This window comes from Catharus ustulatus, chromosome 21 (genome assembly GCF_009819885.2).
Source record: "Catharus ustulatus isolate bCatUst1 chromosome 21, bCatUst1.pri.v2, whole genome shotgun sequence".
Classification (NCBI taxonomy): domain Eukaryota; kingdom Metazoa; phylum Chordata; class Aves; order Passeriformes; family Turdidae; genus Catharus; species Catharus ustulatus.
In genome coordinates this window covers 9,353,282-9,374,285 of record NC_046241.1, presented here as the reverse complement: position 1 = coordinate 9,374,285, position 21,004 = coordinate 9,353,282, and the positions used below count along the sequence as shown (strand labels likewise).

At 45.0% G+C, this 21,004-nt stretch overlaps 1 protein-coding gene across 3 annotated transcripts in view; it reads right to left on the bottom strand.

Annotated features, from left to right (window-relative positions):
- Positions 1-20,206, bottom strand: part of LOC117005526 (DAB2 interacting protein) — a 158,616-nt gene extending 138,410 nt beyond the window's left edge. Inside the window, exon 1 of one of the 3 annotated variants that reach the window (XM_033077191.2) lies at positions 20,005-20,206. In XM_033077191.2, coding sequence (XP_032933082.1) covers positions 20,005-20,122 — 118 coding nt within the window. In that variant the 5' untranslated portion in view covers positions 20,123-20,206. Of the gene's footprint in view, positions 1-13,011; positions 13,433-19,883 lie in introns of those variants that run through there. The other 2 variants (XM_033077192.2, XM_033077195.2) reach the window with 2 other exon arrangements.
- Between the last annotated feature and the right edge of the window lie 798 nt (positions 20,207-21,004).

Below are 21,004 nucleotides of genomic sequence, written 5' to 3'. Positions count from 1 at the left end.
TTGCTACTCTAAGCTTCACTACTTCCAACCCAGAAACCCCAACAAACCACAAATGCTCGTGTTTTGAAATAATGACTAAATGAGGAATAGTCCAGGTGAGACCATGCCAAGTCAGCTGAGGAGTACAGTCAGTGGCAATGCAGCAGAGTTAAACATGTTTAGGTTTTATTTATTTCTAGTGACTCACTCAGGAACAGTTCCTAGCTCGTGCTGCTGTACCCCAGGTAAGTCTGTCCACATTTCACACACAAAGAGATTGAGTGTGGTTTTTGGACTTGCACTGCATTTTCTATTTGGTTCATGAGAATGGAGTCAATTATATAAGATGCTGACCAGTCTGAGGGCAAATTAGCAAAACTCTTACACCCGTACTTAAGTCCAAGAATATGAGTGAAGGCAATCTGAGCAGCCCAGGTTTCATTGCTTCCATCTGTAACAGCACACAGCTCCCAAGCTTTCACCCAAATCGCTTCCTGGCCATCACAAAGGTTTTACAGCCCTGCTGGGAACCTGCCCAGCTTTCCCAACCTGCTTTTTTCCATGTCATACTAAAAAGCATATGTGGATTTAATAATTGCTAATCCAATGACTGCATTACTTTACTGCATACAACTGAGCTAAACGTGCCAGCACCCAATGATCCCAGAGCCCCGGACAAAAGTGAATGTCTGGAATACATCTCTGCTTTCAGAAACACGTGGGATGCAGCCAACAACCACTATGGAACACATCCTGTGCCCAGGGCAGAGCTCTGGCAGGGAATGGGACTCCCAGGTGGAGTCCCAGCACTTGGAGCAGACTTTAGGGAATCTTTTCCCTATGAAAAAGGGATCAGAGGAGTATTGAAGAACAGGAATTATTGCTGCAGTGCCTCCCAGACCTTGGTTCGCACACAAGGACTTGCCTGTGATTTGTGACCATCAGATGGAGCAGCTTCCCCTCCCTCTGGGGACACGATGCCATTCCCAGGGAGTTTTCCCCTGTCCCGTGGCACAGGACCCAGCTGAGGCACACACAGGATTTTGGCACTGCCTCATCCCAGGCAATGCTGTCACTCGCTGTCCCCTGTGACGTGCTCTGACCCACGGGCCCAGCTTTGCTCTCCAAATGCCCAGAGCACCTCCAGCCTGTGCAAGGATGATGAAGAACCTCCCACCAGGAGCACAGGAGAGGAGGTGGAGGAAGCTCCTGGCTATCTGCCAAGCCTCACCACTCTGCTTTTTCATTTTTAGTTTCTGCTCTTTGCTGGAAAGTTTCTACTTAGCTCCGGTTTCCATGGCAACTGCATTTCTTGCCTTTCTTCTCTAGCATTAAATTTTTTATTTGATTTCCCTCCTTCCCAAGACATGACTCTCTTTTCCTTTTGTAAAAAGGAATTAAGTGTTGTCTTCTCTTTGGTTGTTGATATTTTTAAAGGAGGTAGGAGACACTTTTGCTCAGCAACAGAATGCGTCTAGAACAGCAGCAGAGATTTAATCTCCCAGGGAAGAATGTCAGGGGATTCCCTTGCAGAAAAGCCATTTACTGTAATTATCTTAACAAGGTTATGACATGTAAGAGCTCCAGGTACTGTGGAACCCGACATTTTTTTAAAAACTGGCTGCTTGTTTTTATGAGACTTGACCTGACCATTTTTTTTCTCTACAACTAAACATTTTGATTTCTTTTTAAAGCATTTCTCGTGACTCTAGAGCAGTCTCAGGAGAACAGTTTAATATTGGAATGTGGTCTTCAGTTCCAGACTGCAGGAGAATTCCAACTTTTCATGGACAGTGCTGTCACCTGGCTGGGAGAGAGGTGCTGGGGTGAAGCTGAAGGACTCTTCTTTCCCCTGCCATGGTCACTCACCCACAGCAGTGCCCTGCACACCCTCACACAAAGCACACAGAAACAAAACCCCCACAACTCATGGAACTTCAGCTAATTAATTTGTCTTACCCTTGTCATGTTGGGACTGAATTAATCTGACAACCACAATTCATTTGAGAAGCAAAAAATTCACCAGAATAGCAAATCTGGATTAGATTTACCAATTTGGTTTTTCCAAGCTTTAGCTCCATCATAAACACAATTTATATGCTGCAAAGCCCTGAAATAATACAGGTTTTCATGCCAGTTCACTATGAAAGATTCTCTCCACATCTAAATTCTCCAGCACACTCGGGCCATAAACTGACCCTCCTGTACAGCTGTAGATTACAAGGTTTCCAGTCTTTATCTCTGCCTGGTGGGATTTCACAGTAAATTCTTTCAGGACTGAATAATTAAAAGAAGCAAAACCACAGCATTTGGCTCACAAGGCAACACAAACAAATCTGTCCATGGGTGCTATCTTGTTTGCAGCACATGTGCACAGATTTACATGCAGGATTGAGGCTTAGTGCTCTGTTTGTTTAGATTTTTCATTATTCTTTACCCCAAGCATAAGGTAAATTGTATAAAGTCTGAATTTGGAACAACTTTAAGACTAAGCTGATCGTCTTAAATCATTATATTAACTCAATTTTGTGCTATTTTGTGTTTTTTTTTAAGATTCTTGCTACTCAGAAGAAGTAAGAGAAAAAGATCAGAAATGGGGAGCCCAGCCTACCACACTTGGTTCATGTCTCTCTCCTGCTCTTGAATTCCCTCCTCCAAGGAATAGTAGGTCAGGAAATCACAGGATCTTATAGAAATCTGGCAATGTTCAGTGTGTTTGCCAGCCAAGCCATTTGAATTGTCAGATATTAAATCTGTGTGCTAGGATCTGTACTGTAAAATCCCATTACAACATACACTGTGCATGAACTCCCCATGGATTGGCTTTGCTGCAGGCCAGGTCCCCCACTTGGAGTTGGTGTCAGAAGGAAAGTTTGGGACATGGAGCTCTCAGGATTAGGGATTCAAAGAGCTGCTCTAGGCGTAGTCCCCTAAACTGCAGCCATAATGTGCCTTTCATGTGGCCAGGCCAGGCTCCGTGTCTGTGCTGTTTCAATTCCCAGAGCAGGGATTGATTCAGGCAGACAGCAGCTTACTCAGCTCTCAGCTGCTGTGCTGAGGCGAGAACACCCAGCAGCCCCCTGCTCATCCTCGCCTGATTTCCTGATTTGCTGGCCAGACTACAGAGAGCGGCTCGGGAGCTCCTGCCCCGCGTGCTGGGATTTGTGGGCTGCTCTTGCTCATCTGTAATTGCAACGAGAAATGCTCATCAATCACTGCAGCTCCCCAGCAGAACCTTGGGAGATACAGCAATGGAGAGCTTTCAACCTGGCCTATCTTTCTGAAAACATTCTAATCCTGCAAATAAAGATCTGGATGCTGTCCTGGTGCCAGGATGAGAGCAGCTCCTTTCTGATCCCAAGGGGCACAACCATCCCTCGGTGAAAAGAACAAAGATTCCTCCCCTGAGAGCAGGGACAGGAGGAGGGTGGGAGTAAAATCTGCAAATCTTCATTGCTGCACTCATTAACACCAAACTCTCAAGTCATAGCATTAAAACATTTTTCTCCAGTTCTCTTGGTGCCCCTTGGAAGGGCTCTAAGATCTCCCTGGAGCCTTTTTTCCAGGCTGAAGAGCCCCAACCAGAGGAGAGGTTCACCCTTCATCATCCACCCCAAATGTCCAGAACTCCAGTCTGACACGAGTGCCCCCTCACATTCCCTGTGCCTGAGCTATCTGAGTCCCACTGCAAACATTTCCTCTCCTCTGTGAAGCACAAGCTGAAAATCATCATCACTTAGTCCCCAGTGGGACAAGAGAATCCCTGTAGGTAAACCCAGGACTGAATGGGGATTCCTGGGAAGCTGCACTCCAGATCTCTATAATCCTCATCACCCTCCTTATTGCTCAGCCAGATTTGAGAACTCATTTTCTAACAGCCCTGTGAGCAGCACACCTTCCCAACAACGTCCAGACTCACCACTCACATTCACTTCCTGCAGTCTAATAGAACACAATCTTAACACAATTTATTGAGACAATTAAAATTCAGAAAACAAGCTTCTCCGTGCTCCATAAAGCACAGCAAATTTATTTGCTGCAGTCAGTAAAACTCTGCTGCTTAAAGCTGTGCAGTAACTCAGCAGGGCCTGGTCTGGGACTGTGGGACCCTCCAAGCTGGGCTGGGATTATCAATTAGAGCTGGGAGTGCACCAGGGACCCCACAGCTCCCACAGCTTCCACACCTGGAGAAGCAGAAAAAAAATTCAGGAAAGAAAAGCTTTGGAGGGTCTGTGGTTGTTCTGTGTTCAGCTGTCTACCAATAATTGTGACCAGTTTTGAAGCTGTACATTTATATCACCCAGTATTTCAAGTTCCCTTAACTGAAGACAAAATAGAATGGATTTTTCATCCACCAAATAAAAAAAAAAACTCTCCAGTTTGGAATTATTGGAATCATTACAAATGTGTAAGAAGGCTGCAAGCATTTGGATACACCACACTCAAGCCCCAATACATACATTTATGCAATGAAATCACTTAATTTGAAACAGATCATCAAAAAGCCAACTTGCATTTAGGCTGCCTCAAAGAAGAGATGTCACGCTAGAGATTTTCCCAGCTACTTGTAAAATAATCAGTTCTTTAGAGTTATCTGGTTTGAGAGGTAATTATTAAGTGAATTTAGAATGTAATTGCTCTGAACAATGATAAACTTGTATTATACCCTGAGTAAGCACTACAGGCAGGTGATAAATTGCAAAAGTAATGCTACATCAGTTTAACTTCCTGCCGAGTCACCCTGAACTGCTCCAGCCTTGCACAAAATAGCCCCAGCTTTCATTACTAATAAAACACAGAATTAATTACTCAAAATAAAATAGGCCTTGAAAATGTGCCCAGACACTGAACCATGCTGGCTTTTGCATTCTTTTTCCCTTTCTTTTTTCTCCTCTAAAGGAACCTCAAACCCATTGCTAGTTATTTCCTCAAAGCCCCACACAAGGGTTTGTTCCAGGACTCCTCCATTCCCAAGTGGATGCTCAGGACCTGCACGCACAGCAGACTCTCCAGTCACCATATTCCTCTCAAAACACTTCAACTGATGGCTGACTGCACCACAAATTTCATTTCTCTGACTGGATTATGATAAAAAATAGCTCAGTTTGGGAAATTCGCTCAAGCAATGGAAATATTTTAGACTGGGATCCAAATCTTTCAAATGTCTAGAGCTGGACTGGAATTCTCCAGAGACCTCCAGGCAATTCTGCTCCAGTTTGAACAAGAATAATCCCTGGTTTATTATTATTAACAGCTGGGAATCTTTATTTCCCTCCTCTCCTGTAAGAAGGATTGCAGCTCCTCCCACAATCTCATCATTATAGAACATGCAGGTTTAGAGCTGTGCCTGTTTTCATCTCAGCAGTTCTCCAGGAATTTGCCTAAAGATGAAACATCACCCAAAGTTTCCAGGATTTAGCTGCTGACCCCTTTGTGTCACCCCCACATGCTGACAAGGGGCTGTGGCAGTGGGAGAGCTGCCCCCTCCTCCCTCCAAGCGACCTTGTCACGAGCAGGACCAGGAAAAAGCCATAAAACTTCTGCAGAGAAACACAAACACAAGGTTCCCACCAATTAAAAGCTCCTGGGCACCCGTCCAGCCCTTCTGGCAGCAGGGTGTTCATGGAGGAGAGCCTGGGAGACAGAATCCAAACAGCACCAGGAGCCAGAGCAGCCAGAGCTGCACTGGGAGGGCTCTGCAGGGCTCATTCTGCAGCCCACAGCCTGGGCCAAAGTCCTGCTCAGCCTTCAGCACCTCCTCTCCTGGCTGACCTTGAGCTCTGCCTGTGCCTGCAGAGGCAAAACTCTTCTTTTCCAGAGCCCCCAGCTGGGGATGGACCCTCCAAAGGAGAGGCCTTGGAGGTTTTCTGATTGTGGGAGACTGAGGAAGGGGCTCCCTGGACCTCCCAGGGCTCCCGTGCAGCCCCTGCTGATGTAAGAACATCCCTGCTCCTGCTGACAGACTGCAAAGTCACTTGTGCAGCTCTCTGAGGCAGTGACACATAATGAAGGCAGGATTTAGAGCGTGGGCTGAATCTCATGTGAGAAGATTCTGACTGCAGAGGTAAAGTATTGGCTAAATCTTATAATGATGGAGTTAATTTTGTTGCTAAGAAAAGCAAAGGCACGATGAGGATTGGCTCCAGAGATTACACAGTGTGTGGTCTCTGCACTTGAAGAGCTCTGCACAGCACTCACTCATGTTACATCAATTACTTTAACAAAGTTAGATTCAGAATAATATTTATAAAACTGAGATCCACAGACCTTTTTGCAATCACCTGGGTACAATCACCTTATTCACAAAACTGGCTATAAATTATGCTAATCAGTGAAACACTCAGAAGATGAAGAGAGGTTTCTTGTGTAATTTTAAATGGATTCCTATAAAGAAAAAAATTGGGAATATATAAAATTACAGAGTTTCAGTGCATGTTTCTATTTGAATCTTGGGTGTCAGCATATAAAGGTTAAAGCACTATCATCAGGAAATTTAAAATACATCATTTTTATTGTGGGACCCTTTCTATGTCTCCACAATGATTAAATACAATACTGGAAGGTTTTGGTGGACATTGATGTCATCTTAAACACCAATCCTGACCACTCCAGTGAAGCCTAAATGAAATGGTAATTCTGCTCTCAAGACAATCCTATCTCTGACTCAGCCCCCTTGTTATATTTTACCATTATCTTAAAAATAAACCTTTTCTTTATGGTTTTCATAACAACAAAAAGTTAAACAACACAGCGAGGTACAGTTTTCTCTTCATGTCCTTTGGGGGATAATTAAAAAAGTATTTAACTTTGACCTACTTGTAATGTATATTTCAATTAATGGCACATTCCTGTGCATTATTCAGGTGAGACTGCACCTGCTGAGCACTTGGTATCCCTGAGGGTCATCAGCAGGGAATGAGCTTTGTGGTTGTTGTTTGCAGAGTGAGTGGTTGCTGTAAGGCCCGGGATGTGACAGTCAGGGAGGGTCCTGCCCCAGATCAGGAGTGTCCAGGGCAGGGAGAGCTGGCAGGGCTCTGACTGCAGAGCTGCATTTCCACCTGCAACAACACAGGAGCTCCTCTGGCTCCTGAGCAGCCAGGGGAGTGGGGAAAGCACAGCCTGGGAGGTCACAGTGGAAGTGATTCCCATCTTTCAGCTCGGGCACAGGAAAGGTAACAGTGCACGTGTTTTACCCAAATCCCAGGATTTGAGGTGAAGTACAGGAAATCCCCTATTAGGTGTGACATCTGGCAGCCCTTGCTGAGGGCTGGATGCTGAGCAGAGAGGAGGAGAAACGGCTCCCTAAAGCCAGGAGTGGCTGTGGGCAGGGGCTGTCCTGTTAGCTGGGTCACTGCTCCTCTCCTGCTGCCTCTGCCCTTTCCAGCTGCCACTGCTCCTCTCCAGCTGCCACTGCCCTTTCCAGGAGCTCAGGGCATGTCCCAGGCTGGATCCCAGGTCTGGATCCGTGCTGCCTGCCTGTTTCACACAGCACAGCTTCTCCACACTTTGTGCCCTGCTTTCTCTTTACTCAAGTGAGATTTTTCCCCTTCCCCTGCTCTGCTCTCCCATTACTGCTCACAGCTCATCACCAGCTACAGACACAGGTGACTCTTCACCTGACTTTGTTTGAAGATGTCTCAAGTTCAGATTCCATGGAATTAAAATCCCCAAAGAGAGGTTACAACTTCCAGAAGTTATAACTCAGTGTCCAGAATTTTGTAGGACTCAAAGCCCTTGCAGACCACTCCTGCTCCCTGTGACACAGCCCTAAGGCCTTTAAACCATTAAGGAATGTCCTTGTGTGTGGATTCTTCCTCATTTCCATGTGGTTATTTGCAGACACATTAAATAGTGCTGCTACTTGGGACACAAAATCCATTAAGAGGAGTGATGTGCTAAAATTAACTATGTATTTGTTTTCTCTTCAGTTTCTATAGAACATGAGGAGAGATGCAGATGGTTAACAGCACTGAGATTATAGTGATAGCTGTAAAATTTGATGACTGTTATCAAAAGCATCGTCTGGCTTATGAGAGCAAGTAGCAATTAAAAAAAAAAGATTTCCAAGCTTACCCTGGACAGGGAACAGGAATAGCAAAGGGGAGCTAAAGCCAGTTTCACACAAAAGGATTTATTAAAATAAGAAAATCACTACTTCAGAGCTTGACAGACACAGGTTATCTGCAGCAGTTTGAATGTGAATGAAACAGAGGGGCTGTGTAGGAGCCTGAATCCCTGCCAAAGGGAGATTTAAATGTGGGGTGGGAGTTTTACTGCTCAGGAAAGCAAGGCAGGGATCAGCTGCACTGTTCTGAGACAAAGGCCAAGCAATTGCTCCCTGATCTCTGACTGGCACTGCACACAGAGCACTCTTTCTCCATGGCTAGAGAAATTCTGTACTGCACCTTGTCACAGGCAGGGAGATGCCTGACAAAATAAGCTGAATCCCTCACTTCCTCCACTTTCAACCAGAACAAGACTTTGTTCCACCTCTCTGGATGAAATATGAATCCAGGCTGTGAGAGAACGATACCCACAGCCTTCCATCAGAGACCTCTCTGTTCAGACTCCTCTGTGGAGAATTACCTTTGCTCTTTCCCCAGCTGGAAAAGCTCTTGTATTCCTGTTTCCCCCTCCCTCTTCTGAGCTGCCATGACTGGAACTCCAGACTTTCCAAAGCTACAATGATTTATTGAAACCAGTTCTACTTAGTGAGAGCTCTGGCAAGCAGAAGCTGTGCTAATGCACCCAGCAATCCAGAGAGCAAGATAAAATCTCCCAAGAACATTTTCAAGTGCTGAAAGAAGAAACAACGAGGGAAGGGTTGGAAGTTCCCTGAAACATGGAAAATCAGAAACAGAGAAATGAGCACCTTTTCTCTTAAGGTGCATTCACTGGAGGGAAATCAGGGATTGACTCATCAGAAATCAGGACAGACAGAAGGACAGGACACACTGTTCCTTGGCTTGGCCTCCAGAGAACACATCCAAAGCATATGTAAGAGAGGGACCCTTAACCCCTAAACATTACAGTGCTTTCAAAAAATCCATGTTACATCCACTGGGATACAAGTTTTTTATAGTAGGAGAAAGTTTCTTACAATCCATTGGGGAATATGTTTCTCTGTGTTGGTTTTTAATTCATATTTAATCTCTATCCGGCACCAAAATATGTACATACATAATTAGCTTAAAATATTCAATAACATTTCTTGATGTGGGATCCATTTGCAAGGAAAATGATAGTAAGCACCAGAACTGGACTGGTTTACTGACAAAGCACCAATATTTTCAAAAGACAGCTTAAAAAAATTCACCAAGCTGTTCTTAGATGGCTCAAATGCCTGAGATCAAGAATCAGGCAGCACTTTGCAAAGGCACATAAAACAACAGCAGTCTCAAAAGGCCTTTTGGACCAAAAATGTTAAGACACCAATTTTCAAACCTTGACTTTACTCCAGAGGTTCAGCTCTTCCCCACTGTCCTTAAGCCATTTAATCTCAGCTCTGTTAGACTGGGGCTGCAGAAGGAAGTTTAGTACAAGACCCATCCCAACTGACATCATTCTTTGCCTTCAGTTCTCTGCTCCTAAATTAAAAACCATAATCTCAGAACAAGGGAGTAGGAAATCAGGTTTGAGCACTCAAAAGTCCCTCACAGAATTGCCATGAAACTCTGGCTACATTTTTTCAGAACTAAATTGCCAAGGCTGTTGGAGTCCCTGCTCCAGCCCCTCCAGTTGTTCCCAGTATGACATTCTGGGTCAGGGATCTAAGGACAGGTTGTTGGCAGAGCTCCCTGTGACTAAAGAGAAGACGTGGGCTGAAATTCCTTGAGAGTAAGAAGAACTTCCAAAATTTCCACGGGGAAATTCTAAATCAACTCTCCTTTTGCTGATTTTCACTTTCACAGCTGCTCTCAAAATGGTTTCACACAGTCTGAACCAGAACCAGGAATTCTCTGTCTCCTGTGCTTGCTGCTGGATTGTCCCAGTTTTTCTGAAGTCCTTCTCTCCCCAAAAATGCTTCTGTTCTGTTAAAACACTGGTTCTGTGCTTCATCTGATCTACATGGAAGCAAAATACCAATTTTTTTCCTTGATTTTTTCTTATCTTGATTTTTAAAATGTTGATAGTCTGCTGGCGAGCACCAGGAGCGATGACATCATAGCAGGAGGCGGCATCTATTCCAGGGAGCTCCCAGCCAGCAGAAATACTCCCCAGACCACAAAAATAGTTCCTATTACATTTTATTCCTTGGCAAAGAACCATTAGATTATATAAAAGGCAAGGCTAGCACAGATACAGGCAGAGAACTTCATGGGAATGGTAGAGCCTCATCACTCTGGGTCATGTCTGCAAACTGCAAACCTCAATTCTAGGTAGGTCAGACTTATCTTAAGCTGAAGTTCTCTAGAAACGTCCTGATTTAGACTCCAGGCACTGGGTATGGCAGAAGGAGCCACATTCTTTGTGAATTAAGTGAGACTGAGCTCCCAGAGAAAGTCTGGCAACCAAGTCAGACAAGAGAGTTGTGGTGGAGGAGAAGAGGAAAGGAATCCATGTGGATTTCTGAAACTGGGCTGTAAATAAACAATGATGTTGCATTGCCAGAGTTACCACTTTAGCAAAATGAACTACTTTCTGTAGTGAAAATGAGAATTCTTCATCCTCAAGGAAACAGAAATCCTGGCCTGCTGAAAAACCTGTGCTGGGATTTTCCAGACTCCAAAAGACATGCCAGGTGGATTGTGCTCTCCACAGCAAAATGACAAATGTCCTCCAACAATTTATGATTGGGAAGAAGAGCAAAGAAAGGGAAATGGGCAAGGAGGAAGACTGTGGAGCAAGAAGAATGACAAAGGATTCATGGGGAACACAGAGGATCTTGTGGCACTGCAATACCATGAGAAAAACTCCCTGTGTGTGACCCTGGCACTTCCAACTCAGCTCCCCCTCACAAGAAGAGGATAAAAGCAGCACGTTTAAGCTGGCATGAAGTTCTCTGGATTGGAGAGGGAGGAACACTGGAGCACTGCAGTGCTGATGATCAGAGCAGCACATCAGCCACAGGCAGGCAAACAAGAAGTGCTCTGCAGCTACACAGGTCCTATTAAAAGGAAATATTGGCCAGTGCTGTGTTGTGGAGGGGTTTGGGAGGGATCCAGCAGGACCCCTCTGCAGAAGGGTTAGAACCAGGAAACTCAACCCTTGCAAAAATATCTGCCACAGCCAGACCAGTGAAACAAGGAACTGCTGTTGGATGAAGTATGGAAAGCAAAAATAAACACACTTTTCCAACCAGCTGGTGTTTGATCTGAGGGTGCATATGGACACCCCACAGTGGCTGATTCCAATCCCATATTCTATTGGTCACCCTGCCAGTGGCTGAGACCTTCTGGAGCCAGGTCTGGAATGCAAGAGATGCTCTGGAGTTCAGAGGTCAGGATTTCATTCCTCATCATAATCATCATGTCTGGCCCAATGGCAGGTGGGAAATCCATGACTGGCAATGTAATTCCAGCAAAAAAGACCTAAGTGAGCATTTATTGTTGTTATCATTATCAAAGAATGAGAAATAGCTTCTCTGTCCCCAAAATGTGGGAAAGCCCACTGGGACTGGTGCACTCAAGACCTTTCAAAGGTTTTTGAGCCTCCATAAAATGAGCAGCACACGTGGCTCTGAGAGACCTTAACCCCCATGTCCCATGTCCCAGCAAGGACAGGGCCCTCCAGCCAGTGCACTGTCCTGTGCTGCAGCTTGGTGTGATCCAGCCATTCCCTCATGGAATCATGGAATATCCTGAATTGGAATGGAATCATGGAATATCCTGAATTGGAATGGAATAATGGAATATCCTCAGTTGGAATGGACACACAAGGATCATCAAAGCCCAACTCCAAATTCCTTCTGTGACTTGCCATAATTTTCCTGATTTAGGCTTCAGCAAAGTAAGGCTTTTCTTCATTGAAGGAGCTGCTTTTGATGATGTGGCAGTGGGCCAGGAAAATGACTAAGTGAAAAGATGCCTCACTGTCAATGCAACAGCTCTTTGCTGTACTCTGGAGCATTTGCTCCACAGGCCTGGGTGTAAGGAAGCACAGTAGGAGCACGACCTTCTCTTGTTTATCTGAAGTTGATTGAATGTGAGGAGTTTAGATCAAGCATCAGTTACATAAATCTACTGTTCCCTTAATTACAGGTACTGAACATTTGCCTTGCAGTACATATCAGTGCATACAACTCCTACCCTTGCTGCACAGTTACCATCAACAAACCAACACAAAAGAAGCTAAAAATCAGGTATTTGTCAAAAATAAATTACTGTGAGTCATCAGCAGTCTTAGAACTATTTTTTGCAGATTTCCTGGCTCAATGGAAGGAGGGACCGGATTTTATAAAGCATTAATATTTCTTGCCCTCCCTTTGCTAACTTTGCCTTGTGTAGATAGAAGAGTCTGACGGGAAACCTGCAGAAAAAGAAGTACAAACATATTTTCAAAGTCACATGCAAGAGTTCAGGGTGTGCTCACAGGGACAGTGGTGGCCCAGGTGTCAGTGCTGTCCTGACTGAAGGCACAGCCCCAGCTCTCTCTGCAGCTCATTCGTGGGGAGGATTTAACAGGCTCACAAACCTCGTCTTGTCCTCTGCAAGTGGAAGTACAGACTGCTGAAAACTAACTGTGCTTGGTCTGAGATAACAGAGATTCCATAAGCAGGAAAATGAGACCTGAGAGTTCTCTGCATAAAGATACAATCCCAAAAAAGAGCTGCTGTTCTGAATTACAATTACACTCACACTGCACAAAGTTTGGGTTAAGAGCTATTGTAAAACAATTTCTACACAAAAGAGAAAGAGACAATCATTGTTCCAACTCTGCTCATTAAAGAAATTCGGAGACAAACGCCAGGCTTTGATCCCCGGCATTGCTAGAAGGCAACATTGCAAACGAGACACATTCATCCCTAACAAAACAAACCCTCCTGCAAGGAAAAAGTCAGTCCCCAAATTCCAAAGTCTTTCCTTGCTTACCTTTTACAAGCAGGTCAAATTTTTGGAAGTAGTTTCTCAAAGCAACTCAGACATTCCACGTTAACTCTCGTGCTGCAATAAACAGCTGCAAAACTCCCTGATTTATTTCCTGGCTTGGTGTGCATGCTGAACCCCAGAAGAAATCCCACACAGGGAAAAAAAATAAAGCAAAAACACCCCCAAAAGCCACAGGAGAAGCAACTCAGCCCTCGGGCAAAGCACAAAAAAAGTTCCACGGGGAAACAGAAAGGAAATCCAGTGACAAGCGCAAGTTTGGGTAGGGGAGAGGGAAGGCAGGCGCGCTCCCCTTGCCTGGATTCCTGGCTAAAGGTGCCTCTCCAGCAGGATCCACGGAGGCTCCCGGCTCCTCGGAGCAGATGGTGTTCACACATTATTCCCGAACAGCAGCATTCCCCAGTCCAATCAGGAGGCAGCACTCAAAAGCCAAGTGCTTCCCAGACTCTGTTACAGTTTTCAATAGCTATAGCACAAGATGAATGACTCAGAAAATGAATAAGCAGGGAAAATAAAACCTGCCTCTCTCCTCGGCAGAGGCACAGGCAGGAGGGTCAGCAGCCCCCAGTGCTGCACTGGGGTCAGCTTCAATGCACCTGCTTTTCCCCCAAATCCTAAATGCTGATTACTTTTTCTGTGTCTTGAACTTGTGTCATCAGCTTCATCTTGGGTTAAAAGTCACAATAATTAAACCTTCTCTCTCTTTTTTTTTTTTTTCAGTCTCAAAACCAACAAACATTTGTAAGAGTCCAAACAAAGGGCGAGCTGTGTGTGTGCCCTTCCAGACAACTCGGACAAACCCCTCATGCCATCTCAGGCTGAATGCATCAATACATATTTCTAGGATTAAGGCCTGACTTTAAAGACCCTGTTGCAAATGACATGATAGATGAATATATCCTCTGGTTTTACTTGGAGTTTACCAGAAAACTTTAAATGACAATAAAACAAATATCTCTAAGAACATAAGAAATAAAATTTAAAAAAAAGGAATCCCAGCTTTGGAGAAGTAGAACCATTATCCAAAAGCTGGCCAAAAACTCCTTCCAACTGCTCTGTGCAGCTTCCAAACCAGAGAGCACTTCCAAACGCAACTCCTCAGCTCGATGCCTGCCCTGTCTGACAGTTGCAAGCCAATAATAAAGGCTGATGTGCTGAACAAAGCAAGTTCCTCCCGGGAGCACGCACAGCACCGGGCTCTCCCTGGAACGTGCTGCCCTCCTGAGATTTCCACAACTCGCTGGAATTCCCTCCTGCTCTGCAGCACAAGTGATTGTGGGGAGGTTTTGCAGTGCTTGGTGCTCCTGCCCCAGCTCTGCTGCAGCCACAGACTCTGCTTTTATTGCTGTGCTCAGGGCTGAACCTGGCAGAGCTGAACCCAGGCTGCAGTCGGGCAAGTGGGATCACTTAAATCACTGAAACTATTTGGGGTGAGAAACATTCCCCCAGGTCCCTCTGGACATTTTCAGATCTTTGTCTCTGGCTGTAAATTGATCCTTTGCATTCCTGTCTGACACATGGACTGTGAAAAACTCTGCTGGGATATTCTCCCTGCCAGCAGAAAGGCTCTAACAGCACTTCTGCAAACACAGGGCCAGTCGGAGAGACAATAAAATTTTGTGAACTCTGGACTAACTTTTACTATTATTATTTTGTCTTCTTCTTTTTTTTTCTTTTTCCTTCATTCTGGGCCAAATAAGAGAACACTATTTGCATTTTAGTTCCCTATTATCAAAACACCAAGTTTCAGAGTTTCTCCCCAGGATTCAGGGCAGGACCCACATCCAGAGGCATCATTTTTCTCCATCAGCCAGGCCCTGCCCACCCAACGCTAAGCAAACAAACCCACACAAGCAGCTCCAGCACAAAGAACAAGGGCTCATGTTATAACATCTGCCACAGCTGCCCACCAAGCTCCAGCTGCAGCTAGAGAAGTGTTTTAAGGTGTAAAACAAAACTAGAGGCATATCTAGATCTGCTAGGAAAACAAACATTTTCTGAAGCCCCATTTTGGCAGGTATTTTCTGATCCTGCACTAAGCTCCATAGCAGCCAAAATCATTTTGACAACTGACTCACTGAGCAAGGCATCTGCTGGGCCTCTGAGCCTCCAGCAGCAGCAGGAATGCTGGGCAATCACAGCTTTTCTGTGTGCTGGTTCCTTGGAAGCACATCTAAACCAAACACAATCCCCAGAATGCTCCAAGGGCTGGGACAGCCCTGTGTATGCCCTGAGGAACCTCCTGGGTAAATGTCCCAGTCAGACACCACAAAGAACACTGCTCAGGGAAGGCAGCTCTGTGTTCTGTACATCCCTCTCTGGGGTGGATTTGGCAGCCAGGGGTGGGGCCATCAGCCCCCATCCATCTCTCTGGGCAGCACCAGAAGAGGAGGCTCCAACAGCTGAGTTACATCCATGGCATCCCAACAGCCTTGGCTGAAGGGCTCAGAAACCCCACTGGGTCAAACTGTGGGGCTCAGATCTCATTAACAAGGGACACTCTGGGCTCCTCCAGTTCCTGTCAGCTGCTCCCTGAGTCTCATTAATTGAAAAACTTCTCACCTATGAACACCTTGACACATCAAATGTATGCTTGGAATCCTCATCTCTGCTCCCAGGAACTCCCTTGTGTGTGCACTCCTCCATTCCACCCAGTTACGCTGAACTCCCCCTGCAGCTGTGGCTGGTGTGGAAACTTCTGAGAGAGCCTGGAGGGGCTCTGTGGATCTGGGAGGTTCCCTTACAACACTCTGAAGTTCCTCTCTTTTAGGAGGAATATGAAAGAGGCCTTGAGCTTGCCTGACTGTGAAAAAAACCAAAGTTAGTTCCAAAGAACCAAGGGATGACTGGTGCTGTGTCCAGCCCCTCCAGGTATGGATGGTTACATTCCATTTGTGGAAGTTCCTTCAGGATTCCCTCTGGATGGTTCTCCCTTGTTAAATGCCCACAATCCAGTGGGATGCTCATGCATTGGCTGGCTCTGCCCTGTTCTACTGATTTCAGCAGGGACAGAGGAAGCCACTGCATGCAATGCTTGTCCCCAACTCAATTTCCAACCTGGAAATTGCAGAATGCATCTACAAATTGTTATCCAGTAATCTGCTGAATCCTTGAGCTCCCATTCCCTGGAGCTCTCCCACTCTGCTACCACACAAAACCTACAAAAATTCCGTTCCCAGCCCTTGCTCCAGTTTTCCTCTGCACCAGGTGTGATTTTTAATGCATGCCAAGGTGTCATTGAGGCCAGGATGTCATTACTGCCCTCAAACAGTGCCTGAAGAATCTCAATTACCAACAGCACACAAAGTTCAAGCCTGGCTGTCATCCAAGTCATTCACCTGGTTCAACATGTACGTCAGAGACTGAAAAAAATATGCTGTAATTATTGTGCTATTAAAGCACAATGGTTTAATTTTATTTCTTTGTGGCACAAAATCTGCATCTGTAATTCACACCTATTGTGTAGGGAATATGATTCCACTAAAACCAGTGGCTGAGATCTGATCTATAAGGTTGTTCAAAAAGTCTAATAAAAATCTTGTGCTCTTTCAGGATTAACAACCAAGTCACAATGAAATACTGTGATGACACAGAAAAGAATAAACTCAGAGGTGGTTCCAGTGTTGACAAGAGCTGTACAAACTGAGATCTGAGCAATTAGAAGACACAATGAATACATAATTCATAGATATTTTGTACTCAAGAGTTTGCACACAAATAAAACATCGTATAAATCTTCAGCAGCTTGCAGAAAGCTGCTGAGCTGTCTTTTATTCTTGGAGCAGCAAGTGGCTATAGTACAACAGAGAAATCCATAGCTCTGATATGTCATCCCTCCAAAATGGGTAATTTAGGGTTATGGTTTCGGAATCAGCACATTCTTCAGCAAGTTTCTTCCAAAACTCTTTTTCTTTTTTTTTCTTTTTTTTTTTTTTTTTTTTTTTTTTTGGTGGAAAGAATCAAGTAAATCCATGTCAGTACGTTAAAAACAACACTTCAAAAAGTCAGAGCTGTGAGCCACCATAAAATGACAATAATCTTTCTCTACATGCCTGCATTCCAGAGAATGGAAAGAAAATAATGGGTGGGGGAGAAGGAGAAAATAATGTGGGGATTGCTTTAATGATTTTTAAAATCCACATGAGAAGCTGTAGCTTTCTGTGAGCCTTTCTCCCGAGCACAGAAGGAGAAAAGTTACAGAAGTCCCTGCACAAATCTCCAGGTGCAGAGCTGCCTGTCAGGCTGTGTTCAAGGCAGTCAAGCTCTGCAGCTCCCTGGAGAATCCCAGAGAAAAATGCAGTAAGCACTGCAGCCACAGGTGATGCTTTTATTCCAGGAGCTGCTACATCAAGGCAACCAACACAGCTTAAATCTCAGTGCAGGCCCTCACATCCAGGAGTGGTGATTCCCTGCTCCAGCTCCAAGCAATAATAAATCTCTGAGGCATCTCCATGAAAAGTTGGCACTTAATTTGATTAGGAAAAAGAAACCCTGTGCTAAGAAATGAGACACAGCTTCCCAGTCTTGAATATTCCACCAACGTCCTGTGAGCTGAATTCATGCATGTTAGTAAGCAAATGGAAGGGCTGCAGGAGGCAAAAAAAGCAACTCTTGAGTACATTATTGCCACAAATTCTTCAGAACAGCTTTTTCTGTCATTAATCATCTCTTGATTGTGCTGGCAATAACAACACAGAAGGAAGCCAGGCTGAATTTTGAGGTAGATGGTTAACCCACGTGGACTCTCAGGTAGAGCAAAAATTGAACTTCATTCTGCTGGCAGAAAAGGGGATTTGATTTGGCATTCTTGAAGGTCAAAAGGCACTTTTACAGCAAGCACAGGAGTTCCCAGCCATGGTCACTCCCCAGGGCATTAAGCCTTGTCACATGAGCAGCCCACTGGGACAAACACAGCAGCTCCCAGCGTGTCCAGAGCTGCTGGATACCCAAGGGACCCTTCCAGAACAAGGGAATGTTCCCAAGGGGCAAATCTTCCAGAGCAGCACTCTGTGGCTGATTTCTGAGAACTTGCTGTGTCCTGAATTCCCCAAACAGCACCTGGGATGTGAGAGCAGCAGCTGAGCCCCCCAGTCCTGCAGAGCTGCAGCTCCAGCAGAGCTCAGGGAAGGGATTGACTGATCAATAAATGGTTCAACCCATTTGTTTACAAGATCATTTAAATCAAAGTAATTTAAACCAAACTAAAAGGAAGATGGGGATTTACACAGTTGGGAAGGGAAGCAGTGAAGTTTTTCCAGATCCTGGGTACCAGCAGTGCTTGCTTATCTCTCATTTCCCAGCTTATGAACCTTCCTGGTGTTTGCAGACTTATTCAAATATTTTGTAGAAAAACAAAGTTTCTACACAATGTGACAGAATATACTTTAGATGTCTGTCAGAAAAGAATGAGAACCTATGTATCTTAAACTATGCATCCTGAATTCAGTGAGGAATTTAACATAGTGGAGAAAATGAAGTTAAACTTGTATTTCCCTCAGAACCAGACACTCTCTGTGACTCCTCAAGGCCAGATTCTAACACTGGGATGGGCAAGAACACCTGCTTATATATTTGTTATATCAGCTCAAACTGTGCATGCACTTCACTGAAAATCCTAAAACTTCCTGCTGGAAAGAAAAGGAGTTTTAATTCTGTGTCTCAGTGGTCTAAGAGGAGGTATGAGACATGAGAGGTAGACGTTGTTGTTCTAGAGAGGGATTAATATAACTACATATGAAATACAGTAGAAAAGAGAAATAACAAGTGTCAGACTCCCCTTTTAATATTTTCATGCAAATATGATCATTTGAAACACCACTGAAATCTGTCCTTGATTATTTTAAATTCGATTTCAGCGGGGCACAGAGCCCCAAGTAAAGCAGTGCTGCTCACTTATATGTGTCCAGTCAACTGTTCACATAGTTTAAATGTTACTTCATTCCCTTAACCACATTCTTTCCACACAGTTTTAGGTCTCTGTGATATTAACACTGCAGTTGTGTCAGACTTGAAGCTCTGTTTATCAGCAGAGAATATGCTGTGGGAAATCCACAACTACTTCCTGAACAATATTTATGTAGGAAGTGGAATATTTAGTGGATTTCAAGCAGTATTCAGAATATACCAAATGCATATTAAACAGCTGAGGATCAATTTATTCCAAAAATCACCATCTGAAATTGTTTTCATAAACATGAATACTTTGTTGCCCTCAATGCAGCCAATTCTCTCCACTAACACAGAAATAAGACTTGCAAACAACTTTTCCCCTCAATTTATGCTTTTTTGTGTGCTTTCCAATAGGCTGGATAGCAGAACATCAGCATGTGGAATACTATAAATCCATGGAATAGCTGCATTTTTAACCATGGACTTTAATTCCAGGGTGAATTTATGTGGTCCTTGGCTAAATATATCCTCCTAAGTAAATTACTCATGCATCTGCCTGTAGGAAAGCTTCCTGCAAATAAAGACTCTGCTCCCAAATGCTACATCTGACAGCACACACAGCACAAAGTTCCACTCTTTTCTCAGCCCCCCAAACTGAATAAGGGGAATGCACAGGTCCCTCTTCCCCCTGCACAGACTGCTCAGGAGACAGGTTAGTGCTTCCTGCTTCCTGCTCCTTCCAGCACAATAAATATCTCAGTGTATCAGTCACTACATGTTTGTCTCCAGACCTGTAAACAGAGGGATTTCTAAGCTCTTGTGAAGCACATTCCCACATTCATTTCCACTTATCCATGCAGAAGACAGTACAAACACAAGCCTGCCCCTGTGCCTGTAGCAGGATGGCTAACTCAGACACTCTCATTACCCTTTTTTTTCCCTCTCTCTTCTATGTTTTCTACTTCTTACCATTGGAGTTGTCCTGGTCCAAAGGATTATCTGGTTCCATTACTTCAAATAAAAGCATCCAACATGCAGTTCTCCATGCAGCAGAGGCATAAAAACACAGCAGTTGCCTAAGCTGATTCACCTGATTTATGAATTAGTGCAGCATCCATAAGAGGCTGTGTTTCTTCTTTTGTATTACATCTGGCTCCTTTTCCAACTCGATGGCTGGGTATTACAGCATGCAGGCCTTTTTCCAGCATCCTCTTAATGCATTATATTTAAAGTAGCAGTAACCTTTTTCTCCCATCCCCCAGACTAAGTTACAGCAGTAACTAGGCTGAGCTGGCAGCGAGTGCAGCTCATTCAGAACAGGACCTGCAAGCGTTCTCCGAGCCGTGGTGCTGCATAAAGAGGATGATTGATACAATAAAAAGTAAGTGGGCTTTGACACAGCACGGGATGCACTGCACAAAATCCCACCAAAAGCAGGCAGAGGTCCTGAGGGCTTGGGGAATGCCTCGCTGAAGCCAGCAGTCTGCACCCCCTCACGCACAAACACAAATTATGTCCTGTTCCCTCCTCCTCCTCCCCCCCGCTCCAATCTTTTATAACCCTGGATCTCCTCCAGCAATAGTCTGCTCCTTCACTCAGTTTATAATAAACTCTGCCATTCCCCGTGTCCCTCGGGCTGGCATGGAGAGGAAGGAGGCTGTTTGTAGAATGAATAGCCCAGCCCTGACCGGGAGGCAGCTCCGGGACTCTGTGCCCGGCACTGGGAACTCGCTGCAGCAGCAGCCCTTGGCTGGGGAGCCTGTCCTGCATTGCCCGGCTCTGCCAAGCCACGGCTGCTGCTGGGCTGGCGTTGGAAAAGCTCCTGCGAAGGAGCTGAAGGACGAGCCCCGGCTTGGCTGGACTCACACGGTAAATGACAGCAGAGTCTCCACAGAGCCCGAATCAGCTGACAGGCAGATCACAGCTCTGCCAGGTCACCTTCACTCTGCTCCTTGGCTCTGCCACTGCCTCCTGGAGACCTCTCCTAACTCTCAACTGCTCCCTGTGCCTCAGTCTTCTGTGGCAGTGACATTGAAACATATCTTATCTCACAGGAAAGGAGCTGAAACCTCCTAGCTTTACGTGCTTTG